The sequence below is a fragment of the Henningerozyma blattae genome, chromosome 1 (genome assembly GCF_000315915.1).
Source record: "Henningerozyma blattae CBS 6284 chromosome 1, complete genome".
In the NCBI taxonomy this organism is placed as follows: Eukaryota; Fungi; Ascomycota; class Saccharomycetes; order Saccharomycetales; family Saccharomycetaceae; genus Henningerozyma; species Henningerozyma blattae.
This window is the reverse complement of record NC_020185.1, coordinates 1,370,189-1,397,562: the sequence shown is the minus strand read 5'-3', so window position 1 is coordinate 1,397,562 and position 27,374 is coordinate 1,370,189. Positions and strand designations below refer to the sequence as shown.

At 31.0% G+C, this 27,374-nt stretch overlaps 10 protein-coding genes across 10 annotated transcripts; 7 read left to right on the top strand and 3 right to left on the bottom strand.

The window, feature by feature from the left end:
• Nucleotides 1-334: 334 nt before the first annotated feature.
• DSL1 (Dsl1p) lies at nt 335-2,725 on the top strand (the record flags this gene model as incomplete). Its single annotated transcript, XM_004177826.1, has 1 exon — nt 335-2,725. One exon carries the CDS (start codon nt 335-337, stop codon nt 2,723-2,725), a length of 2,391 nt encoding a protein of 796 aa, XP_004177874.1.
• A 726-nt stretch (nt 2,726-3,451) lies between these two features.
• On the top strand, nt 3,452-3,964 carry LTO1 (ribosome biosynthesis protein LTO1; the record flags this gene model as incomplete). The annotated part of the gene is made up of 1 exon (XM_004177825.1): nt 3,452-3,964. One exon carries the CDS (start codon nt 3,452-3,454, stop codon nt 3,962-3,964), a length of 513 nt encoding a protein of 170 aa, XP_004177873.1.
• Nucleotides 3,965-4,061: 97 nt separating this feature from the next.
• TBLA0A05600 (U5 snRNP complex subunit LIN1) lies at nt 4,062-5,270 on the bottom strand (the record flags this gene model as incomplete). The annotated part of the gene is made up of 1 exon (XM_004177824.1): nt 4,062-5,270. One exon carries the CDS (start codon nt 5,268-5,270, stop codon nt 4,062-4,064), a length of 1,209 nt encoding a protein of 402 aa, XP_004177872.1.
• Nucleotides 5,271-5,594: 324 nt separating this feature from the next.
• On the bottom strand, nt 5,595-7,031 carry ORC5 (origin recognition complex subunit 5; the record flags this gene model as incomplete). Its single annotated transcript, XM_004177823.1, has 1 exon — nt 5,595-7,031. One exon carries the CDS (start codon nt 7,029-7,031, stop codon nt 5,595-5,597), a length of 1,437 nt encoding a protein of 478 aa, XP_004177871.1.
• Nucleotides 7,032-7,350: 319 nt separating this feature from the next.
• POL2 (DNA polymerase epsilon catalytic subunit) lies at nt 7,351-14,061 on the bottom strand (the record flags this gene model as incomplete). The annotated part of the gene is made up of 1 exon (XM_004177822.1): nt 7,351-14,061. One exon carries the CDS (start codon nt 14,059-14,061, stop codon nt 7,351-7,353), a length of 6,711 nt encoding a protein of 2,236 aa, XP_004177870.1.
• A 624-nt stretch (nt 14,062-14,685) lies between these two features.
• YIF1 (protein transporter YIF1) lies at nt 14,686-15,654 on the top strand (the record flags this gene model as incomplete). Its single annotated transcript, XM_004177821.1, has 1 exon — nt 14,686-15,654. One exon carries the CDS (start codon nt 14,686-14,688, stop codon nt 15,652-15,654), a length of 969 nt encoding a protein of 322 aa, XP_004177869.1.
• A 604-nt stretch (nt 15,655-16,258) lies between these two features.
• Nucleotides 16,259-17,197, top strand: CWC23 (U2-type spliceosomal complex subunit CWC23; the record flags this gene model as incomplete). The annotated part of the gene is made up of 1 exon (XM_004177820.1): nt 16,259-17,197. One exon carries the CDS (start codon nt 16,259-16,261, stop codon nt 17,195-17,197), a length of 939 nt encoding a protein of 312 aa, XP_004177868.1.
• A 462-nt stretch (nt 17,198-17,659) lies between these two features.
• On the top strand, nt 17,660-18,700 carry PDR17 (phosphatidylinositol transporter; the record flags this gene model as incomplete). Its single annotated transcript, XM_004177819.1, has 1 exon — nt 17,660-18,700. One exon carries the CDS (start codon nt 17,660-17,662, stop codon nt 18,698-18,700), a length of 1,041 nt encoding a protein of 346 aa, XP_004177867.1.
• A 757-nt stretch (nt 18,701-19,457) lies between these two features.
• On the top strand, nt 19,458-23,111 carry TBLA0A05540 (uncharacterized protein; the record flags this gene model as incomplete). Its single annotated transcript, XM_004177818.1, has 1 exon — nt 19,458-23,111. The coding sequence occupies one exon, from the start codon at nt 19,458-19,460 to the stop codon at nt 23,109-23,111; it is 3,654 nt and encodes a 1,217-aa protein (XP_004177866.1).
• A 325-nt stretch (nt 23,112-23,436) lies between these two features.
• Nucleotides 23,437-27,186, top strand: TBLA0A05530 (uncharacterized protein; the record flags this gene model as incomplete). Its single annotated transcript, XM_004177817.1, has 1 exon — nt 23,437-27,186. One exon carries the CDS (start codon nt 23,437-23,439, stop codon nt 27,184-27,186), a length of 3,750 nt encoding a protein of 1,249 aa, XP_004177865.1.
• Nucleotides 27,187-27,374: the final 188 nt, after the last annotated feature.

Here is a 27,374-nt window from a genome sequence, read left to right as displayed (position 1 = left end):
TATTTAAATCATTGATTTAATATCTACGTAGCGTTAATGGTTTTTATACGTTTGTATGCTCATTCTACTTTTGAACTATTTTTTTCGTTAAGATAAATGGAAAGTCGAATTGAAAGTTGAAATGTTTCAATTACATTTGAAAAATACTATCGATATTTACCAAAATATTTAAAGAATCTACTTGGCCAAGATAAAAAAAGAACAAGCATATATTAGTATCTATACAGAAGTATTTTGGTTGTAGAGTATATTAATAAATTTATTTATATAAACTCCTAGTGTTTGATTTACATGCTTGTTTGGTTGTACTAAGGTAAAAAAGTAAGAATCAAGGATGAATAATTCAGAAATATCTTCTACATTAAACTCCCTTCCAGAGAACAAATTTCCAAGTATTTTAAATAATAGAGATATTCTGGTAGCCTCTATTAAGAATGATATTGAATCTACGATAGAGGACTCACCAACTCAACCTCCTACAATCGAAACACATATTAAAGCACACATAGATCCTTTTGTAATACAACAGGAAGACACTCAATTATCTAATGATTTGTATGAATTGAACAAATTGAAAACGATTACTAGTTTAATTATGGAATTTAAGACTAATTATGAATTAATGGAATATGAAAATTGTTATTATTCTCTACAAAATTTGAGAAAAAAAATTCATGAAAATGAACCAATTTTGGTGAAAAATTATCACTTAAAACAAAGTTTAAGTTCGTATGCAGATGGGTTACATGTTCAATTAATTGAAGCTATTCATTCATTAGTTTCCAAAGGTTTTTGGAAAATTCCTACAGTATCAGCTTCTGATAATCAAAATGTGTCTATTGAATTTCAGAAAATTATTCATTGGGGAAATGGGCATATTGAATTTGAGTATGAGTTTTTTATTGACTTCTTGAGAGACGCCTTATTCCCAGATTCAAAATTTGATCTACAAAATTGGTTAATAACTGAGCTGGTTTCAACTGATTTACAACAAATTGTTAAGGATAATATGGATTCCTTGTTCAATGAATATATTCAATTTTCTACTCTTGTGCATGTTTTAAAGACTGGAATTATGAACAGAAATTATTCTATTGTACTCACAGGTGAAGCCAGCAATATTATTAATTTGCAAACAAAACTAAATTCTAAATCCTCAATTCAAGATTATCTTTATAGTTTGGAAAATATTATTGAATACTTAAAAAATACCTTACTAGAGCGTGATTCTATTACTATATTTAATCAAATTGGTAACTATTTCTTTAATGAAATTATTAAATTGATTAAATCTAATACATACATTATATTAGAAGATGATGGTAATGACATTTTAAAATCACAAATTTCAAAAATATGCAATACTTTGAGCTTCCTTTCAAAAAGAAACACCTCTATTTGGAAATTTGATGAAGATGAAATAACTCATCTATTAAATAATAGACAATTGCAAAGCAATTTATTGGTTGATAAGCTTTTTGAAACAAAAATTACTACAATTAGAGATTTTTTTAATAATCCTAAAAATTTATTAACTGATCATATAGTTCCTTCCAAGAAAAATAATAATGATAATAGCTCTCCTTTAGGCAATGGTAAAAATGTTAGCAATACGGAAGCTGAAGATGAAACTAATGACGAAGATGATTGGAACGAAAACTGGAGTGAGCATGATGATGATGAAAATGCATGGGGAGATGAAATAGATGTTGATTTAGAAAGTATAGCTAATAAATCCATTAAAACCAAAAAATCAATGAAATCAATAAAATCTATCAAGACATCAGCATCCACTAATGGTGATGATGATGATTGGGATGCTTGGAATGATGAAGTGGAAATAGATTTTGATAATCAATCCATTGGTCAAAAGTCAATCAACAAAAAAATTCCTAATAATAATTTGAACTCAGATGAGTTACTAATATCAGGTATCCCAAATTTTTATAAAACATTAATTTTGTCTTTAAAAAATGAAATTGAAAATGCAGAAATACCAAATTTTTCAGAAGAATACTATAACTATAAATTAAACATATTACAAACTACATTCATGGTGATTGCAATATCCAAAATGCGTTCCAACTGGATTCAATTGTATACAGATATCCAATATACTGTTGAAACAAATGAACTAGCTGGTAGATTAAATGAACTTAATTCACGCTACCTAGAATTTCATATGAATTTAAAGAAAAGATATATATCTGGGGTTATTACTGCAGAATTAAGTATACTTGAAAAGAATGATAATTATTCAAATTGGCAAATGAAAGATAATAAACTTTTACCTTTCATTAAACGTGAAGTATTTCAACCCTTATTATTATTGAAAAATTACAATACAAGAAACTATTTCTTTATTAATTTTTTCCAATTTTTGTATGAAGAAACTATTACTAAAAAGATACTAAACTGGAACGTTATATCTGAGAAGAATTCAGAAAATCTGTCCAATTTAATAAGTATTATTTGGAAAAACACAGAAGTCATAGAATTGCAAAATCTTAAAGAATACCAAGAACTACGCGAGAAATTTTTAATCGTAAGCAAATTACTAATATTACATCTTAAGGATATTATGGAAATGTTTTACAATGGTGATTTTTATTTATTCACTACTGAGGAATTGATTCAATGGGTCATTTTATTATTTGCTGACACACCTTTAAGAAAAAATTCTATTGAAGATATTAGAGAAATTAGAGGAGCCGCAGAAGAATGAGAAGCTATAGCTATAATTAAATATTCATTGCTTTATATTGTTAAATAGAATTATATATTACTGAATGTGGTTATATAAATACGAGTACAGTGTATAGTGCTCTACTATTTCTTAGGTTCAAAAAGTAATAATAGATTAAGGATTTATATAGAAACTCGTTTTATTTTAAATTTGGGTCAAAATATTGATAATTGAAATATTTTCCTTCATTTAAGTTAAAAATTATTAAAAAAACCAAGAATCTTTGTTCTACATACTATAAGAATTATATATATTTTCAAATAAAATTCAAATAACAAGTAAAAGGGGGTTTAAGAATTTATTCCTTTTTAACTTTTTTAATAATTTTTTGCCAGATTTTAAAAAATTATGTGTATACTTTTAGATTTCACCTAGATTGACATCTTGCTATACAGATTAAATATCAGAGACTATGAAAAACTTTTAGAAATATAACTAATTATTGTATGCATATTCAATCAAGCTATTACTCTTTTTCATTGCTGTAAAAGCTAAGCTAAAAACAATAATTACCTTATTTTCATACGAAGAAATTCTTACTAATACCAGGCTGAAAAATACGCGATGAGCTGCGTAGTTCTATGTAATAAAATAAATATATATAGGATTAATAGATAAGAGATACATTCTACAAACTATTTCATAATTTTGCTTAGAATAAAATATTTATTATAACTACAGGGAACATCACAATAATTATATATAATGGATGTGGATTTTGAAGACTTATTTAATTTAGAGGAAAAATTCTACCAAGAAGGCTATGCGGAAGCTCAATCTGAAAACGTAAAACATAATTATATTGAAGGTAAACAATATGGCCTTCAAGTTGGATTTCAACGGTTTGTTTTATTAGGGCAGATGCTATCAATATGTGATTTCATTGAATCATTGAAATTGAATAATAAACTGCTTGATAAAAATCTTTTAATCGTTAAAAATTTAATTAATGAAATTCCAATGAATAATAACGAAGATAGTGTAGAAATATACGAAAAAAATATTGTGAAACTGAAAAATAAGTTTAGAACTATTATAATTACATTCCAAAAATGTTACAATACCAAAGAAAATTTAAAAAATCATGACAAGCTCAATTTCAACTTTGATGATGTGGAAAATCTATCGAGACAAATTGCAGGTGAAATTAGAGGATTTGTAGAAGATGCAGAAACATCTAATGCTAAAAGTACCCAAGATCAAGCTCAAGATTGGTGAGAACAATGATACCTCAATTCTGAAAATTACCATCAGTATGAGATACATACTTCATTCAATGAGAATTAGCTTTTAGTCCAGCGTGAGAATTCAGATATTATATGAAAGTAAGACATGAGACATGCACCCAATTATTTTCTTGATCTTTATCATTCACATTCTTTATAAGAACTTGATCATTAAAATACGTTTGCTTCCAATATTGCATCTCGTAATTAGTATATACACCATGAATCTTATTTAAATCATTTTGCCATTTAAATTGCCATCTTTTAATTCTATAATTGTGTTTTTCAGAATCTATATCATCTGTGGCATCTAATGATTCCTCTCGTATTAGGGATAGCAGTTTAGGTCTATCCAATTCGTAAACGTTTTCAATTCCCTTCTGTTCTAATATTTCAATTATTTCAATAATCATCTGAATTCCGTTACTTATATATTTTTTTTTAATTTCGTTATTAGTTTTGTCACGATCAAGCTCTTTATTTATTTTATTCATGGTATTCAGTTTATTTCGAATATTATGCAACTCTGAAATGGATTGCATAATGGTTTTATTTTTTTTTAAAAAATAGAGTAAACGGGATAAAGCAACATCTAACATGTAATGCCTTCTAGATTTCTTGATTTCCTTTTGCTTTTTTGCTACCATTTCTGTTCTTTTCCTTTGTGCTTCAAATGTTTGATGAATATCGTCATTATAATCGTCAATCCATTTATCTTGATTTTGATAGCTTTTCTCTTCCTCTTCTTCTTTAAGATCAGCTATACTTCTTGTATAATTACCTTCTGCATCAAATCTGCCATTTATATTTTCGTCTTCTAGATTAAAGGCTTCTATTGGTATTTCTTCAATTTCTTGGTTCAAGTTTAAAGAATTCTCTTGTTCATTGCTATCATGATTTATCTTCACTGAAGTTTTAGGATTATTACCATTATGATCATCAGATTTAAAAATGTTAAAGGATGCTGTACGATCTTCATTATTTTCATTTTTATCAGTATTATGCAGCTGAGTTAGAAAATCATTATTGTCATCTTCATCTTCAAAAACATTCAAATCTTTATTAATCATTTCAGAATTATTATCTAACCCAATATTTTTTTGGTCTCTATTTTCTTCATCATCTTCCTCATCTAAGACACCGTCAGATGAGTCTGATTCAAAACCTTGCATACTAATCATTTTTCTTTGTCTTTTACGACTATGATCCTTTTGAAATCCGAATTCGTTATTATACTCCTCGTAATCACTAGAGTCTTCATTTAGTTTGTTTCGAGATCTTTTTGTTGTATCAACCATTTATAGTATCTTAGAGCGTTATAGAACTTTGAATATGCTACTTAAATGTATTATATGCTAACATTGCTTTTTCATTGTTTTCATCTTACTTTTGAAAAGTTGAAATTTTCTTTAGAGGATATCCAAATAGGCTTTTAAAATTATTACGAATTTTCATCTAAAGTTAGTATAGTAATACAACATATATCTAGCAATTGTGAAATGTTTAGTTTCTCATAATGCTATCATTATTTTAAACCAAATATAAACCTTTTACATGTATTAAAGATAAATATTCCTTTACTATATAAACGTTAATAAATCTATAAATATAATTTTACCCAACTACTCATGAATAGAACTAAAGTACTGACCTAATTCGAAATTTACTGAACTTGCAATTTCATTAATAGTTTCCCATGGAACGTTAACCTTCCATTTTAATTTAAAACTTAGATAATCGATGTTCTTAGTCATAGTTGTACCCAGCAGTTTTAAATCATAAAGTTCAGATATATTTTGAAATACTTCAACATTTGATCTCATTAAATGATCTTCTTTTAAGGAAGCTAACGAACCACTTTCTGAATTTGTCTCTACTGGATAAATTGACTGGAAAATAGCTAATAATCTTTCGATAACAAATAAGGATGGCTGAATATATCTTGGGTTAGTTTCTTTCTTTTTTCTACGACCATATGCAGATCTACCTGACCTTAAATGTGTTTTCTTTGAGAAGACACTTGGATCATATTTTGGTTCCATATAAGAGCAAATGTATGCTGAGATTAAAAGATATTTAGCAATATTAGAAAGTTCGTATGTTTGTGTGGCTGAATTCGAATCTTGTTGACCAGCATCATTAGTATTATTATGGATATTTTCATCTTCTGTACTTAATGTATCATCTGTATTAGTAAACAATTTTGAGGTACATCTATATAATTGCACTGGTTCAAATACGTTTTGAGGAGTTATAGCTTTCACATAATCTTCCCATTTGAAATCAATGAAATCATTCAAAGAAGAAATGTTATTACCTGTATAAGAACCAAATGACTGTATGATTAATTGCAGGAAATTCACCACTAATGAATATAATTGTTCTGTAGTACAGTTAACGATATTTTGAGATTGTAATTGATCATGTAAACAACTTGATTCCCATAGTTCCGGAGCTCTATTAGCAATGATAATATCAGTTACTTCATCAATGTTATATATAGGAAATACAATGGACGGTATGCCATATGACGCATATCTACTCACAAAAGCACTATTTTGTACTACATAAATAAACTTTAGTTTAATTCTGGAAGTTTCCGGTAAAAGCTCATATAACTTTAAAAATTTTAAAAGTAACATGGCGTCTAAATCTTCCAAACTATCAAGCCCATCAAATATCACAAATAAAGTCCGATCTTCTGACAAGGAACTATACTCCTCGAAAAGATTAGTTAGAAATTTGACGAGCAAGTATGCTTCCTCTACATCAAGAGGATCAAATTCTTCACTTTGAACACCAGGATAGGTTGCTCTTAAGCTATTTTGCACTGATCTAGCAACCGCTTGTAATACGGGCTTCCAAGAAACTAATTCTATAGGCCTCACCCAGGAAGTTATAATATCCGGGTGTATTTGAAAAAATTGAGTTAAAACATGTGTTTTACCAGTGCAAGTATGACCTTCTATGATCATATTTGGCGGGACAAGAGCTGCATCCTTTTGAATAAATGCTCTTAATGCCTTAATCTGGTAATCACGATGTAGAACTGCAACCATATCAGTCCCAAAATATTGGAGCTCTATTTATGTTTAAAAAATTCTTTTCAGTTTTGTTGCTGATATTTGAATATTATTTTATTTTTATTTTATACATTCGAAAACAAAGGTTTTATATAATTTTTCACCAACTTTTAAACAACGCTAAAACTGCGAAATGTTCCCAAAATACAAGACGTAAATATAGCAAAAATATCGAAATTATTGTAAACAAAAAAAAATATAATTCGCAACACTATATTAAGATAACTGTAGCTTGTACAAAAACGTATGATAATTAGGAATTATAATACTACAAAATAAATAACTATTCAAGAGTCTATATCATCTGTTCAAGGGCAGCTTGAAGATGTGTAAATCCAAAGAACGTCGCAACATTATCAAATACTTTAATAGTTTCTAAGATTGATTCATGAGAAGTTACATTTCCCCATTTACCAGAACATTTACAATGTGGACTCATATAATCAACTCTTATAGTATGACATTTCACACAACGGGAATCTTGAGATAAATAGGATTGAATTCCAGTAGTTAAATTTTGAATCAAATATTCTTCAATCTGAGTTTTGTTGCGTGGCTTTTGACATCTCTCACAATTAAATAACCTACCAGGTTCTTCCTTACACATATCAAGATCTGTAGTAAAGTAGCAATGCTCACATAGACAGTTTGCCAATTCCAAACTAGTGCTTGGATTGACAAATTCAGCAGACTTATGAAATTCACGAACCTCAAAAGTTTTCAATAGTTCCTTTCGTAAACTTCTTACTTCTAATGTATTTTTCTTTGATAATAACATTATATGACATAAAAATTTAACAAACACCAGCACCGGATTTCTCATGTCAAGATAGGAGCCAGGTAATTCAGGAAATTTATATTCCTCAGAATAATACAATGCAGACTCTTGTTGAGTTCTAAAAAGCTTACCAACTCTTTGAATTAAAGATTTAGCAAAAATATCAGTGAATGATGCCAATGGGCCTTCCGAATCTTCGTCAATATCTTGTTTAGATTGTGGGCCAAGCTGGGTTAATCTTTGTGTGTTTACATCTTTTTCAAAAAAGCTTCTTTTGGTTCTTAACATACTGTCTAAAATAATCATGATCCAATCTTCAAATTCAGCCTGTAAGGCAATAGGTAAAAATTTCTTGATTTGCCATTGAGAATATGCTCTAAAATCTTGTTTATCCCGATCTTCAATTGTATTACAAGCTAGACCCCCAAAATTGTATTTATCCATCCATATCAATAAATCCCAGTATCTTACAATATTTAATTCCAAGTAATTGAAACATGGGTTGGTTCTAATAGCTTTCATCATATATTGACCATATGCATAAGAATTTTCAGGGGCAAATTTGGTAGTTTTGATAAATAATTTATTTCTGTCTGCATAAACAACAGAACCACCTAGGGAATAAAATTCATTCATCAATTGTAACATCGCTTTTTTAGAAAGATTATTAATATGGTATCTTAAGGTGCCATCAAATAATTTGGAATCCGGATTTTGAACCCAAGCAATAAGAGAATTAACTAACAAATCAGCTATAGAATTTTGCTTCATCGCGTCATCCCACCAATCTTTTAACATATTCCTTAATACTAATAAAGATGGGCCTGAAAAGGCGTCTTGGATGAAAGTAGAGGACTGGCCATTTACAGAATCCTCAGTATTGTTAAGAGAAGCATTAGCCATATCACTGCCCTCAGCATCGTTGAATAAGGTGATACCAAGAACAGTATTTACAACCAAGTTCTTGATATCAATTTCTAAAATAACATTATCGTAAACATCAGGTACATTTATTCTTGGAAATTGCAAATTGTTCATTGTCCAAGATGTATTAATATCGAAATCTTTCTGTTTACCACCTAAATCTGGTAAGGGCCCATTTTCGTTCCACCAAATAATAATACCCTCTCTTTTCAATTTTCTGGCATATATAACATCAATAACATAACCCATATTATCCAGCTGAAGATTACATAATGGTATATTACTATATTTAGACAAAGCTAACAAATGTGCATACCATGAACCTAGAGACACTAAATATTGAGAAATTCTTTTAGTCATTGTACCTTGCCAGTTTAAAGGTGGCAATGTAACTTCACTCATAGATACTTTAACTATAGGGACTTGATTAAGTGGTTTTAAGAATCTGGTTAACTTCTGGATATAAGGTGATTGCAAAAATAAAATTAATTGGATACCCTTTTCTTCCTTTACTTTGGTGATACTTTTGTTTAACTTTCTGTATAGCTGCGAAATGTCAGTAAAACTATCTAGTTCAAATATCATATCTTCAGATAATTTAACTAGTTTTATGTCTTTTTCATTATTTTCATATTTTTTTTGGAAATAATTTTTAAAAACTTGCTGTAATGATCCTGAAGATAATTCAGCAGCATGTGAAGAGGGTTTCAAAGTGAATACCTTTATTGTATTACTCCAGGATTTGTATAAAATGAAAAATTCGTAGCCGATATTTGTAACAATATGGAGTAAATAACAGGTTTCGCTGGAAAATCTGGAAAGATATTTACTATGATCTGTCATGGAAAGATTTTTCATGTCGAAACCTTGCTGTAAACCTTTACCTAGGGAACCCATCTGGGTGGAATTAAAAATAACAGAACTACCCAGCTCTAAAGTTACACGTTCTGTTGGTTGGATAGTCCCTTCAAAAACACCTACTACATTCTCATGATTTAATAAGCTTGTACTATTATGGATTTCATCCAAATAAACTTCCTCTGGCAGTATCAACTTATATAGCTCTCCGGGCTGGGAATCTGAAACGTTCATATTACTAGGTAAATCGAAGGTACATTTTTCTACCATGCAATGGTTAATTTTCCCATGAGGTAATAGATTGTTTTTCACTTTAATATAAATTATTTTCGGAACTTTAAATTTCAATGTTTGTATTTTGCCATTAATTGTTACGTACACATCGACAATACCAGGCTCTGAAGATGACTTGTACTGAAGTATTTCCCATACAGATTTAGAGTAAGATTCTGCCTGTCTTCTGACCATATTACCAAGTGCAGTTCTACCTGAGCCACTATTTGAAGCACCAAATAACTGAGCTCTACGTTTACGATCTCTAGCCTGGATTTTCCATTTTATCTTTTGATATCCTAGCCAAGCTTCGTAGTCATCATCAATAGATGGCATTTCTGAAGGTAACACTAAAGAAGCTTCTTCATTTTTAAGCTCTTCCTGCCTCCTTCTCTTTGGAGTCATCTTTCTAGTTGAAATTTTTGCAACTTTTTTTATATTTATGCCGTTATTTTCATCAGTAGCCTTAAATAAATCTTCAATATCTTTAAGTTGACCTATTTTTGGAGGAATTTTAGTGGTTGAAAAAAATTTGGTGAGTGAGCTTTGCTTAAACTTATCTTCTTGTTGACTAATCTTCTTTTGTAACCATTCCGGATGTTGAACTCTTGGTACTGGGTTTGAAACATTTTGTAAAGCTGCAGGGATACTAATAATTTTTTGTACCACTGAAGCTACTCTCTCCCTATAATACTCCCAGTCAATAATGGTTCTTATATCAAAGTTATCCAAGGTTGGGTCCATTGTCCAACGTCTCAAAAATGTCCGTTTGGTATCAATATCTGTGGAAAAAATTGCTACTGGAATGGCTCTCTCTGTCACTGGTGCATTTAGTGGTTTAGTACTAATAATATACTTACATTGTAAACCTTTATCTTTCACCATATCTTCACCTAAAAATTGGCCTAATCTTTTTGCTGTTGTAATAGATGTAGATTTCTGGCCTTCATATTCTTTCAATGTTTTAGACATACTTCTATTTTCACAAATCAAAGAAATTAAATCTTCATCCTCTAACATTTGACCTTTTGAATCTAGAACATCTAACCAACGATTTGCAACAGCTGCAACTGCCTTGTAACAATTTTCTAAAGTATCCCCATCTAAAAATACTTTAAAAATATCACTTTGGAAATTTTTAATTAATTGCAATTCACCACGACGTTTCAGTTCGAACCCCTTCAATTCAGCTAATGAACCGTCGTCATTAAAAACCGCATATCTTTTTTTAATACCTTTACCTTCTTCTTTAGAGGTTGGTAAAATTATTGCTTTATATGGCCCATCAACTTCAAAGAAAATAGAATTTTCGCTATGTGTCTCATATTTGTGTTTAATTGGGTCAACTAAGGTTTGATATTGATGATTAGTAAATTTCTGGTGAACTTTATAATTTAACATTGAACAAGGATATGACATATATAGTTTTTTACCATTCTCTAATTTAAAAAAGTAATTTTCTGGGAAAGACTTTGGAAGAATACACCAGATACCATCTGTATCTAGTTCTAACGGTCTACCAACCTTTTCAACAACAGATCTAGCCATCTGAATGATAGTAGCACCGGTTAGACAGGTGATACCAGCCATTTCCATAGAATACCAACGAGAACCCTTTCTCATAACGTACCCGTAGAAAGAATTTAAAATAACTTTATGGGCTAATTGCAAAGAATCGTAAAGAACAATGGTTTTTTTCGCTTCCTCCCTAGCATGGGTATCTTCTTTATCGATCGCTGCAAGTTTCTGCTTCCAAGTCTTTGCAAGACCTTTAAAATCATAACGCCTATCACGAAAAGAACGAACTGTATTGGCATAGAAAGGGTTTTCTCTTTGGCAAACAATGGCTTCACGCTCAACAACTTCAGACACTTTTGTTCTGCTATACACCTTTTTACAATAATCAGTTAATCTTTTTTTAATATGAGCCACTTGATCTGAGTAACTTAATTCATCAAATGTCAAAAATTCCTTCTTGGAATTTTTATTTTTATTTGGAAATACTTCATTTTGTAAAGCACGTTTAATCATATTATACTCATCCATTTTTGCAGGAAAATATTCACCTCTCCATGCCCATTTTAGCCTTCTATCACAACGTTTACCTGGCCTATTAAAATCACAACTGGCACAATCTCTCTCAGTTTTCATACTATCGGGCTGTAATCTATTTGTAATCATAATATTTGGATACATGGATGCAACATCTACGTGATATATTAAAGGTAATTCGTACCTTTTTGGATCATTTTTTAAAGCTAATAGACTATCTTTAACTTGCTTTTGAATTTCATCAAAATTGATAACATCACCAATCTTAGCTTTATTTTCGACCTCCACGCAAAACTTTAATGCGTTTGGTAAATCATCAAGAAGTTCATCTATCATATTGGGGTCAATTTTAAAATCGTTAGGAATATCACTTCTAAAAACACCTGCTTCTAAAGATTCAACATGCCCCCCAACATAAGTTTCTGATTCTAACAAATGACCATCATAAAATCTTTCAATTGGGTCTGTGTGCTTATTCGGCAGAAGAATGTTACATTGATATGCCTGGACCATTAATAACATCTCACATAATGTACCTGTACCTTTTCGAAGAACTTCATCAGGATTCAATGGAATAATAGTGCACAAAGAGAAAACAAAAGGATGAACATATTTCATATATAAATAATATGTAGCAACAGCATCAGAAACAGAATATTCTGATAAATGTTGTGGTTTTTCATAAGCATAAGGTGTCATTAGTTCTGGATCTAGTTCAATTGGATTGTAACCTAATTTTGCTTGAGTCACAGCTTTTAAACCTTGAGAACCTTGAGGTAAATAAGAATCACGCTTTACCCATCTAAAACAATCCATATGTGAACAATACGAGGATTTATATTCTCCCTCGGAATCTACAGCAAACCCAATCTCATCAAACATATCTAAACCGTGAAATTTTGCTCTGGTGTCTATAAAGGGCCAATCAAAGAAGTCACCATTAAATGTTGCAATGACTGTTGGACGGACATCACGAATATGTTCAAAGAATCGCTGTAATAATGCTAATTCATCATCTTCATTAAAAATTGTAAAATTACCTTGATATTCTGGTTTTGGTGAATATTCAAAATCCTCGATATCTTCAGAAATAATTTCCCTATTAGTGATCAAATAACCTTCACCATCAATCATATACGAAATCATCATAACTTGATCAACTGATGAATCTGGGAATTTTAAAGGAGGTTTTGTTGTTTCAATATCAAATGCAAGGACAACAGGATCTGCAAAGACAACTTTATCAACTTCAAAAAATCCTCCTATAGTCACTTTGTACCATTTCCCAACACGAATATTTTTATCTATAGATACACGGACATGGTATGGGACATCGTATTCTTTTATATCATCCAACGATTCTTTGATATCCGGGAGTTCCTTTTCGATATTATTATTATTAGTAGTAGTATTAAATGTATGAATATTTTTTTTGTATATATCACGTTGGCGCTTTGTATTCGAATTTTCTGTTAAGATTGGCCTTAATAATTTTCTTGCCTCAAATAAATTATTCGAATTGACGAAATTTAATTTTAAAAGTGTTCTCTTTAAACCTACCAAATGATTATCTAATGATAAATCTTCTTTCGTTATAATTTCAATACTTTTTAGACACGTTTCTAAAAATTTTTTCAAGAACTCTTCCATTTCATTAATTCTTGTAACATCGTTACAAATTACAAAAAAATAAGGGTCATAATTTATAGTTGCTTTAAAGCTCCCACCTTCTTCATCTAAGAAGTAGAAATCAACACCAGCAATACCGCCAGAGTTCATATTATTTGTAGAGCTTTTGGTTTGGCCCCCAGAAATTACTTCTTGTGGCAAAGTCACTGGATGCATATTAGTTAGCCAACCCACACGACCAGGTACATGATCTAGATTTTGACTATCGATTTTACCGCCAAATTGTGGAGGTATATATCTTTCAAAGCCCATCATATTATCAATATCATTAACTTTAGCTGTTTGTATTATTTGTTGCGCTGATTGAGCATATGAAGTGGATATATTATTTCTTTGATATGGGTTTGAATTACTTTTAGAAGTGGCATTTGAATTTGAATTTGAGTTTTTGACGAATCTTGCAGCCGTCGATCCTTTAAACCTACTTGACATTATGTTTAAAGTTTTTTTTTCTTCTTTTTCAATATTAAAATTTATAATCAACAAATGATTCTAGTAGAGATAATATTATTTGATGCGAATTATTTTTGGCTAAAGCTTTTAGACATCAAGATATATATTAACTGAATATTTTTTTTTAATAGAATCTAAGCTATTCTGAAAATCTCATCACAGTTTTAACTAGAACAAAACGCGTCGCGTCAAGATATTAAATTATGATTTACAGTATAAAAAACGAGGTACCAAATTATTCTTAGAAATATAGGTCATTTCCTAATATTTAGAAGCAGAGTAAATTGTTAAAACTTTGAATAAAAAATATTTATATTATACAATAATATATATTGCTAAAATACTATTATTTATAGTCTCTGATGTAAATAATTTTTGCATAAAAACTTGCCTCGATCGGGAATCGAAATAAGGATTAGTTTTTTTAAGAAAAGGCATTTTTAAGAATAATAAAAACGATCAAAAAAAAATAAAAAAGTTGAATTGGCTTTTTTACCAACGAAAAAAATAAAAAATAAACAATTTGATTTGATTAAAGTAAAGGATACTGGACATATTGCTTAATTAGACAATCTTACACTTTATAACCAACTGGGTATTAATATGTCTTACAATCCATATTCTTACGGTGATAACACCGGTAATATAAATGACCGATTTGTTCACAATGAACATATGCAAGGCGTTACTTCACCATTTCAACAACCAAATATTCAATCACAAGTCCCACCACAACAAGCACAACAGGCATATATGAACCAGCAACAATCACAGCAACAAGGTCCTCAAATGAATCCAGTCATGGGCGCATTCCAAGACCCTGGAGCTTCCATGGCTTATCAACTAGGTCAAACAGCTTTTTCTAATTTCATTGGTAGGGATAATTTCTCACAATTCCAAGATACGATGTCTAAGGCTGCTGGTAATGCAGCTTCTTTATCTCACTATTTTCAAGTCACCACATCATACGTTATGCAAAAAGTTAGATTAATTTTATTCCCATTCATCAGCAAGAATAATTGGCAACGTATTCCAGATTCACAAGTTAATAGTGCCGGAACTTTAACATTTTTACCACCAAGAGATGATGTCAATTCACCAGATATGTACATTCCAATTATGGGTTTAGTGACATACATTTTGGTTTGGAATACTCAAAGAGGTTTACAAGGTTCATTTAATCCAGAAAATTTATATTATAAATTATCCTCTACTTTGGCGTTTGTCTGTCTGGATTTAATTATTTTAAAACTAGGCCTATACCTTTTAGTTAATACCAACTCTCCCACTACAATTTTAACCGAATTGATCTGTTATGTGGGTTATAAATTTGTTCCATTGACATTAGTATTATTCTTACCAAAGTCTCCCTTCTATTTAACAATTATATTAAAAGTTTATCTGTTTATTGCATTTGGTGTATTTTTATTAAGATCTGTGAAATTTAATTTATTTAATACACCAGGTGATGATCTAGCAAGTGTTAAGAAATCGACTGTCAAAAAATGCAATTATTTCTTATTTGTATATGGATTTTTCTGGCAAAGTGTATTAATGTGGCTAATTTCTTGAGCACACTTGATTCTTAATTGACAAAAAAACAACAACAAACAACCAAACCTAAAAATAAAAAAATAACAATAAAAATAAGAATTATATATACTATTCTATTTGTCATTTAAAATTATTAATATAATTAATATAATTAATTGTCATGATTTTTATTTATTTTAAATGTGTCAAGCTTTATAAACTATTCAATTCTATCATTCTATTATTATATATTAAATTCAATATCAACTAATTACAAATATGCTACCCATATTTTATTTTATTTTATCATCATTCTGTGTTTTATATTGGCTTACATATGCCCTATCAAATTTCTTTATAATTTGCCTCGTTTATTATTTAACTATTTCCAGCCGTTCGTTCAACGGTAAAAGGACATTTTGTTAAAGAATGTTACGTACGATTAATCTAAAAAAAGAATTTTTATTTTTGCCCTACAAAAGTAGTAAAACAAAAAATCGTAACAGAAACGTCGTTGTTTAATAACAAACATATATATTCGGTGACTTTTATCACATTTAAATAAAGTTTATTTGTGTTTTTTTTTATTCAATTAATTGAATTTCTGTGGTTGTTTTACTTGCTCTCATTGATTATTTTTTCTATGTCTAAGGAGTTACAACAAATTATAGAGAATAAAGTAAATCTTTATGATATTTTAGGATTCCACAATAATAATTCCACAATAACTTCTAATGAAATAAAGAAAAGATATAGAAGTTTAGCATTAAAATATCATCCTGATAAAACCCCCAATGATCTTACATTAGTAGAGAAGTTTCATAAAATCACAATTGCACTTAACATATTAACAAATAATCAATTGAAAACAGAATATGATAAATGGTTAAATAGTTATCTGTTAATCCAACGCAGAAATGATGATGTCAGTAGTGAAAGAAAAATTTTGATGGAAAAACTGACCACTCAAGAAGTTACTGAAAAACAAAAAAATTTGATCAATAGAAATGACAATTATTCACGAGATCTAGGAAAAATTCAAGAATATGGTGAATCTCTTCGAAAATTGAAGCAATTTAAAATGCCATACGGAGATTGGAGAAATCTTAATCGAGTATCAAAACCAAATATTAAGCCGGAATGGAAAGATGTAGCGTTAAATAATGATGTTAATACTTTAAGGATCGAAGTAGAAAATTTACCTCATTCAGAACTGGGTCATCTAGGATTAGATTTACAAATATCCAAGAAGGATCAATTACAATCATATCTCGAAAACTCCCTTGGGTTACAATTTGAAGAATTGTACTATTCATCTAGAAATAATTTCCAAAACGATGATACAATTGTGGCATATGCTGTATTCCAAAAAACGGCAGATTCTAAAAAAGTATTTCAACTCTGGGAAAGCAATAGCATACAGTCACCACTTATTGTCAATATCTCTCCCTTGATCCCTGTTTCATTTTATCATAACATTAAAATACCTAAAGATTCTGATAAACTAAACAGATCCATTCTAGATCAATTATCCAAGACAACTTTCTCATCTTCTACCACTATCCACATTCTTGACGACTAGAAGAATTGAACCTTGGAAATTCTTTCTATTATTTCACATGCAATAAAAAAAAAATAAAAGTCTTGTCGTATAGCTTATAGGCATTTTGCCTGCAATAAACGAGTAACGGAAGAGGCCTGCGAATATTCTGTGGGGCCGGACTAGGAAAACACCAACTACAGAAAATAACAAGTAGAATCTGAAATTTTCGTGCAGCGATGTTGACAAATGCTGACAAAGTTGTAAGACATATTCTGTGGGCTACAGTTAGAATATTGTTTACTAGCCTTGCCTGGAATCTTTGACAGCCAGCATAGTCTAGTTTCCGGAAGGTTCTTCAAAGACATCAATCATCACGTTTGCTTTTTTTCATTTGAACATGCAAAAATAAAAAGAAAACAAAAAATTTATTATCGATTAAGAAAACTATCTAGAGAGGTTCAATTGCCATCTCATATAAGATAATACTGAAGTGGATAAGGTATGGGTTTGTTTTCTAGAAAAAAAGAAGCTTCACCAGCGGTGGAAAAGAAAGATTTGATTTCATGTGAAAAAGTAATAATTTCACCACCAAAGGAATATGGTAGTCCTAAACCAATGCCCAAAATCACCAAAGAGCAAGATGAGGCATATAGAAAATTATTGACATATTTTTCAGATCCGAAATATGAATTGGCTGTTAATACAAAAGATACTTCTAAAAGGAGAGCTTTAAGTCCCAGAGAGAAATTTTGGTTAACTAGAGAGTGTATCTTGAGATTTCTTAGAGCTGCTAAATGGCATGAGGAAAATGCTATTAAAAATTTGGAAGAAACGATGGCATGGAGAAGAGAAGTTGGAATCACTTATGATAGTGATGAAAACCCATTGAGAGGTGATACTGTGGCTATTGAAAATGAAACTGGTAAAGAAGTCTTGTTAGGGTTTGATTTGGACAGAAGACCACTGTTTTATATGAAAAATGGTAGACAAAACACCGAACCTTCATTTAGACAAGTTCAACAGTTAATTTACATGATGGAATGTGTTATTGCGTTAACCCCAGAAGGTGTGGAACAAATAACTGTTTTAGTAGATTTCAAAGCTTATAAAGAACCAGGGATCATCTCTGATAAACCACCTCCTTTGGCCATCACAAAATTATGCATCAAGGTGTTACAAGATTACTTCCCAGAAAGATTGGCAAAATGTATTTTGATTAACATTCCATGGTTTGTTTGGGCATTCTTAAAGATGTCATATCCATTTTTAGATCCACGTACAAGAGAAAAGGCTATTTTCGATGAACCTTTTGAAAAACATGTTGAATTGACTCAATTGGAAGCCATGTATGGCGGGAAGTTGGATTTCAAATATAACCATAAAGTATACTGGGCTGATTTGGGTAAACAATGTGATACCATTAGAGAAAGACAATTTGGAAGATTTAACAAATTTGGATCCGTGATAGGGTTAAGTGAATGGGATTTGAAAGGTTCTAATGACGAAATCAGATACCCTGTTGATTACGCTAGCATCACTTAAAGAGAATTTATTCTCAATAATAACTTTGATCTTTGATTATTGTGTTGTTGTTTTTCATTCTCCTTTCTTCACCGCACTATCTTGTACATTATAGATTTATTTTTTTCCTTGTTTTATCCTCACATCACCAAATGTTCTTTCTTTTTTCATGGCAATACATTAGGCATCCTTTAAAAGGAGAAATTATGATATTAACTACTCTTTATACTTTGATTACTAGAAATTTACAAGAATCCATATTTATATGTTTTATTTAAATGACGTATATCAATGTACTTTCACTTATTTCTTTTTTTTTCTTATTGTTTTCTATAGAAATATATACTCTCTCATAAGACTTCATCAATTCATAAACATCCTATTTATTTGATCATTTGACTCTTAATAGTCATGTTTCTTTCATATATAAGGGTGATTAACATTACCCCGCCATTTTCTTAGCGCGTGTTGACTCAGCCCGATCACCTTAAATGGGTATTTAAATCTGGAGAATTTAAGGAAGATCTGGCGTCATTCTCTAAAGAGAATTTCAGATCTACATACAAATAAGATCTATATTTATCTATATTTAGCGCCCAACCAGTTATTATTTCTTCTAAATAAATATAGGAGAGGTATAGGTTACTTAGCATATATTAAGAAAATAGTCTGTAAAGATGGCAGATTATTCTACTCCCGATTCTTCTATCATTAAAATCATAAGATGGTGGAGAAAGACATTCCCCTGTGACCGAATCCTGGCCCAAAGAATTTTCAAATGTACAATAAATTCCACTATGGCATTTATTTTTGTTTAATACCCATTGTAAGAAACAGATTAGGTACGGAGCCTGGTATGTTGCCGTTGATTTCAGTTATTGTTCATCCAGGTAGACGTGTGAGTGGTACTATGCATGGCACTCTATATTGTATAACAGGGTTGATATTTGGTTTAGCATGGTCAATCTTTGGTAGATTCTTGGGCCAACAATGTTTGGGATCTTATTGGAAAACTATGACAGAAGCAGAAATTTATAAACAACATTTCATCAGATACCAATCTGCTTTGGGTATAATGGCGATGTTTGAAGTAATCATGCTGTTCATCCATGGCTGGATGAGATCTGTTAACCATTTGTATTTTGGTATCGTGTTCCCCTTTTTCTTAGTAGTGCATTTCGTCTTTATGGCCCCTTTGACTCAGTCAAACGCCACTATTGCAAATTCATTTGCTACCCCGTTTTATTTTGGGATCGCATTAAGTATCTTTTTCAATTTAACGATATTTCCTGAATTTGGTAGTACATATTTGGGGAATTCCATCGTTGATACATTAAATCATTTCCATAAATTAATTGATCATTCAACAAATTTTTTTGTTTCTGTGGAGAATGAAGATCTAAGAGGTACACTTTATAATAAACTGCCTAACTCACTGGGAAAATTGAATACTATGAGATCTGCAATTTCTAAAAAAGTTTCAAACTGTGGGCTAGTGTTCCATGAATCTTTATATGAAATTTCTTATTCATATGTGTCTCCAGAAAAATTAGAAAATGTTATTGAAAACATTAGACCTTTATCAGTTTATGTTAATGGTCTTGTTGATGCTTGTCAATTGAAATTTACGCTATTGAATAAAAATAAGATTTCTGATGATTTGAATAATAATGATACTTATAATAATAATAATAAAGATAAGACCGAATCGGACTTTAGTATGGATATGAAAATTAATCAAGAAATTGAGTATGCAGATGTAAAAAAATTATTAACCATTCTTGATAAAGTTCGTCCTTCTATAGTAGAAATACATACTATATTAAGTGAATGTATTTATGATGCTAAATTAACTTTAGCTTATGTGTATGATGTTAACCTAAAGAAAGTTAGATCATGTTCTATGTTTAAAAATGGGAATTTTAAAACTTTTAGGAATAAAACTCAAGTTAGAGATGAAATAGATTTAAATGAATCAATTCGAAGATTAGAAGATGCATTGTTAGAATATGGCACAGTATTTAGGGAAGATTTAACTGAATTAGGTTTGGATTTCTTAAAGCCTGAAGATGAAATGTTTTTATTCTCATCATTTTTGATTAATTTTAAACAAACTATCGAATCTGTTTTAATTATTCTGAGGACAATTAATGAATTATCTTCAATTAGAAAAAGACAAGAAGCTAAAGGGTGGATTCGTGGGAAAAAAATTTGGATTCATTTTATGAGAAATTTCACAACATTTAAGATGTGGCTATTTAAATCATATTCTAGTGGGAATACTGTTACAGAAAGTGAAGCATTGAGAGGTGTTGTAGGAGAAAGTTTTACTGCTAATTCTACTTTTGTAAATAGAATGCCATTTGAAGAAATTCAAGCTGTAAAAAATATGAAAGGTGAAGATTTACAACCTAGCAAAAGTCAAGATACTTCCAAAGAGAATGAAGCTGATATCACTACTTTTGATCTAACTAATAAAAAATCCCATCGGTTTTATAAAGATAAAGAATACATTAGCGAATTAACTATTTTCTCCAAAATGACAATTTCAGTAAGAGATTTCTGTATGAGATCAAAATTTCATTTTAGATTTGGTTTTCAAGTGGTTATCGCTTTGATGGTATGTTCATTCCCAATATTTACACCAAAATACAGATCCTGGTACAGAAATTATCGTGGTACATGGATGGGTTTCGTTTGTATATTATCAATGGAACCTTCAATTGGTGATACATTGTGGGTATTTTTCTTACGTGGGGCTGGTGTTCTAATTGGTTCTGCGTGGGCATATTTATCATATGTTGCTGGTGTTAATCAAACAAATCCGTACTTAGAAACTATAATCACTTGTTTCGGCTCAGCACCAGGGTTTTATTTTTTCTTGGGTACGCCTTATGTTAAAGCAGCAATTATTCAAATTATTAGTATTTATGTGGTGATGCTAGCTGCAATTTTACCATCTAATGTTCCAGGTGGGATTCTTTTGAATTTTGCCAAGAGATGTTTGGCTATTGGTTATGGTGGTGGTATTGGTTTAGCTGTACAATATCTATTTTTTCCTTTAAAAGCTAGGGATATGCTAAACACAGAAATATCCTATGTTTGTGGATGTGTAGCGGAAATGGAATTAATACATGCCACAGCATTAGAAGGTCAAAATTTGAGTGAAAGCTTAACTGATATTGGTCTTGATAATTATTTAAAAGTATCTCAAAGTGCTAAAGCTGCATTAGGGAGAGCTTCTACTTACAAAAAGTTAGCAAGACAAGAACCTCGTATTAAAGGTGAGTATACGTCGATTGAAAATGTTTTTACTCAAATTATCTTTATATTGGGGCAAATTATCGATCGAATGGATAATATTGCGTTATTGAGAGCAAACATTGGTAGTGCAATTATCGAAGAATTAAATGATCTGGTACATCCATATAGAAGGGAAGTCGTTGCAAGTATTTCTTGTATATTGAGATGTCTTCAAGAAGCATTTATTAATAAGACTCCATTGCCTCAATATTTACCTAGTGCAAGAATAAAGCACAGAAGGTTGGTTAACTCTGTTCGTCAAATCTTGAGCCATAGGTATCGTAAAGAAATTAATGCAATAAATAACACCGCTAACAAGAGAAGGATGAGTAGCAAATCTATTTACAATGAAGAGACATACCTTTCTGATGGTAATGAAGATGAAGATATTATTATTACTACTTCTTCCAAAAAATTAAGACAAGGAAAACAATTTGAAACAGCGCATGAATTTTATTTGAAAGAACGATTCCTAAGTTGGAATGCAACAAGTTCTGCGCTAGAAGAGATTATTGCCTATATTGAAGAACTAGTTAAGCTAACTCGTATTCTAGTTGGTGTTAATGCATTTAAATATGGATTTTTATCAAGGCCCTTATATGAAGAATGGGCCGCAGAAGCCGTCCAAGATTTTGATACTTTCCTCTATAACCAACAGAATAACAGTAATAATAACACTACAGATGATAGCGTTTCGCATGAGCCCACACCTGTTTTTGGACAGACCCCTGAAGGGATTGTGTCAGATACATTAGCCTCTAGTGATGAAGAAAATTCTTTTGAGACACTGGACAGCTTACCAGAACAACCTCAACAGTATGTGGGTGATGATTCTGATTTGGAACTTGGTAATGGTAACCAATTCCTTCATAATTTGGAACGTATACCAACAATAAAATTACAAGAGGCTCAGCAAAACGTGCAAAGTTCTTACCGTAAGAGGGCGTTTTCCATTGGTACTTTCAACGACGATACTTCTATGCCATTAGCCACACTATTAAGAAGGAAAACTACAGAATACATGGATGACGTAACAGACGACGACTACGAAGATGACGCCAACATGATTTCTGATATTCCACTGGCACTGAAGAGAATAATAAGCAATAAGAGTAAGCATCGAGGTTGATTGATTGCTGACCATGTGTCATGCTAGCGCCGTCTTTCTTTGAAATGGCGGAGGCGGAAGCGGAGACGGAGCATGACTTATTAGGTAAAATGAACGTTGTCCGATACTGAATTCTGCCAGAACTCCGAGGGATGAGACAATAGAATATATAACAAGAATGTGAAATTTTTTAGGCAAGATATTTGCCTAATGTCATAAGGAACATGTAATCTCCTTAATAAAGTATATTATTAGGGATTAGGGATTTTGTGTGTATGCTCTAGATATATCAATTCTATCGTTTTCTTCTTTTGATTCAATCTTATTTTATCAAATACTATTCACTATGGAAACTCTGCAACCACAACCACAGGAGCAATCCACAAAGTTTACTACTATTGTGAAAGCTTACAGGTATCTTAGGAAGAAATTCCCTTGTGACCGCGTATTAGCACAAAGAGTATTCAAATCTACGGTCAACTCAACTGTTGCATTCATTTTCATTCTTTTAATCAAAGTTAGGGGTGTCCTTGGCATAGACCCTTCAATGCTGGCACTTATATCTGTTATTGTACATCCTGGTAGACGTGTGAGTGGTACTATTCATGGTATTTCGTACTGTATTACTGGTTTGATATTTGGGTTAGCCTGGGCAATTTTCGGAAGATTTTTGGCTCAAGAATGTTTGGGTTCTTATTGGAAAACAATGACCGAAGATGAGATGTATCATAATCATTTTATAAGATACCAATCTGCTTTAGGGATATTAGCTATGTTTCATACTATTATGCTGTTTATTCATGGCTGGTTAAGGTCTGTTAACGCAAGTTATTTTGGGATTGCATTTCCATTCTTTATTGTAGTCCATTTTGTATTCATGGCACCGTTGACATACACGAATGGTGTTATTTCTGATTCATATGCAACACCATTTTACTTGGGTATTGCTTTAAGTTTATTTTTAAATCTAGTATTGTTTCCGGAATTTGGTAGCTCTTATTTGGGGAATTCTATAGTTGACACTCTAAATCATTTCCATAAAGTAATTGATCATTCAGTAAATTTCTTCATATCAATGGAAAATGTAAATGATAGCCGAGCCTCCTTATTATATTCAAAACTTCCTCATTCTTTAGGCCAATTATGCAATATGAGGGCTACAATTTCTAAAAAAGTAACAAATTGCGGATTGGTATTCCATGAATCTTTATATGAGATTTCATATTCTTATGTAGCACCTGAAAGATTGGAAGTCGTTATTGATAATATTAAACCATTATTAGTATATGTAAATGGTCTAGTAGATGCGTGTGAATTAAAATTTACTCTTTTAAATAAGAATAAAAATAATAAAATGAACATGAAAGATTCACACACCACTGATGAATCAGTCTCTATGGATCAACCAAGTATGAATTTTGATTTAAAAATTAACCAAGAAATTCAATATGCGGATGCTGAAAAATTATTTGCAATCTTAAACAAAGTTCGTCCTTCCATTTTCAAAATTCATATAATGTTAAGTGAATGTATTTATAACGCAAAATTAGCATTAGCTTATTCCTATGATGTTAATTTGAAAAAAGTTAATTCATGTTCAATGTTCAAAGATGGTAATTTTAAAAAATATGAAAAAAAGAAGCAAGTAAGAGAAGAGATCAACTTACAAGATGATATTACTCGATTGGAAAATGTGTTATTGAAGTATAGTAATATCTTTAGAGAAGAATTGGCTGAATTGAATCTTGATTTTCTTAAACCTGACGATGAAATGTTTTTGTTCTCATCCTTCTTGATGAATTTTAAACAAACTACAAAATCAATAATAACAATTTTAAAGACAATTAATGAATTGACGGGATATAGAAAGCGTCAAGACGCAAAAGGTTGGCTACGGGGTAAAAGAGTTTGGTTCAACTTTATGAGAAGTTTTAAAACTTTTAAAACTTGGGTATTTAGATCTTATTCTAAAGGGACTATTGTAACAGAGGGAGAAGCTTTCAAAGGTATAATTGGTGATAATTATTATTCAAATGGTAATATTGCAAATAGAATTCCCCTTGAAGAGGAAAAGATAGTGAATAATATTCAAAATGATGCATCTTTATCTGGTTTATCGGGTCTAGCAAAACTTTCGCAATATGGATCTGCAACAAGTTTAAATAATCCAACAGCTCTATCAATTGAAGAAGATTCCAAATACAAATACAAGAATGTACAGTATCAAAAAGAAATAAAAACTTTTAATAAAGTTATTATCTCGATTCGTGATTTCTGTATCAGATCAAAATATCATTTCAGATTTGGTTTCCAAGTTATAATTGCCATGATGTTATGTACTTTCCCAATGTTTACTCCGAAATATAGAACGTGGTATAGAAATTATCGTGGTCCATGGATGGGTTTCGTGTGCATTTTATCGATGGAACCATCTGTTGGTGATACTCTCTGGGTTTTCTTTTTACGTGGGGTTGGTGTATTAACAGGTTCTGTGTGGGCCTACGTATCATATGTCACTGCTGGTGGCCACCAACGTGACCCGTACTTGGAAACTGTCATGACTTGTTTTGGTTCAGTTCCAGGTTTCTATTTCATGCTAGGTACTCCTTATGTCAAAGCTGCAATTATTCATAACATTAGCATGTATGTTGTTATGTTAGCTGCAATTTTACAATCAACTGTTCCAGGTGGTATTTTAAGAAATTTTGCAAAGAGATGTTTAGCAATCGGTTATGGTGGTGCAATTGGGTTATTAATTCAATATATTATTTTCCCAATGAGAGCTAGAGATCAATTGAACTCTGAAGTTTCCTATGTTTGTGGATGTATTGCAAAGATGAATATTACATATGCTACTGCTTTAGAAGGCCAGGCGGGACAAAGGCATCTGAGTAATCCTCGATTTCAAAAATATCTAAAAATTTCTCAAAGTGCAAAGTCTGCATTAGCAAGGGCTTCTACATACAACGATTTAGCGAAAAGAGAATTTAGGATAAAAGGGGATTCATCTATACACAAAATTTTTACTCGGATTATATTTATTTTAGGTCATATTATTGACAGGATGGACAATATTGCTTTGCTACGAATCAATATTGGTAGTACGATTTTATCTGAATTCAATGATTTGGTTCACCCCTATAGAAGAGAAGTTGCAGCAAGCACCTCTTGTATAATGGGTATGCTTCAAGATGCATTTATAAACAAAACACCAATTCCTCAAAATTTACCCAGTACAAGAATAAAACATAGAAGATTGGTGAACTCAGTTCTTACTATTCTGGGTAACAGATATAGGACAGAGATTGATGTTATTCGAAGAAATTCTGAAAGAAGAGTCAATCAGCTCTCAACAGTGAATGAGACTGATTCTTTAGAGATTAGAACGGAAGAAGATAGTACCAGTCTTAACGAATCCATTTGTGGAAGCCCACATGAATTTTATTTAAAAGAAAAATTTTTAAGTTGGAATGCAACAAGTTCCGCTACTGAAGAAATCATTGCATATATAGAAGAATTAACATATTTAGCAAAAGTGTTAGTTGGTGTTAATCAATTTAAGTATGGGTTCTTGTCTCGGCCTTTATATGAAGACTGGGCAGCTAATGCTGTTACAGATTTTGAAAATTTTATCGATATTATCAATTCTAGAAACGATAGTCCACCTGTTAATGATTCTTCCCCGGTGGCAGATGAAATGAGAGAAGAGCTAAGTTTTCAATCACAGCATGACAGTGAAGAAGGTACAGTCTCTATTGAGACTTTAGAGAACTTAGGGACTGACCCTGAGGCTTACTCTGGCAATTCTAATTCAGGCATTGAAAGTGGTATTAATACTCCTCGTAAAGTAAATTTACGCCGCATCTCAACGACTCAATTAGAACACGAAGAGATTAATATTCAGAGTTCGTATCGTAGCCGTGCATTCTCAATTGGTACATATGAAACACCAGACAGGTCGAAGCCAATGACAAGATCTGACAATAGTGAAGAATTGGATAATATGTCACTTAATGATGATAACAGCGACACCATTGATGATATTCCTTTAGCTATGAAAAGAATAATAAGCAACAAGAGTAAGCATACAGAATAATAAAAATTCTTCTATAGTTCGGTGTTACACACACATATTCATATGTACGTAGAAAAACAAGTCATCAGAAACATAATTATATAGTTTAATATTATTTAGACAGCATGCATACAATGTTTATTTGAATTTTTAATGTGGACTTTATTTCTAAAAATTACACAGCCTGTTCCTAGGCAATGGTCTTCCGA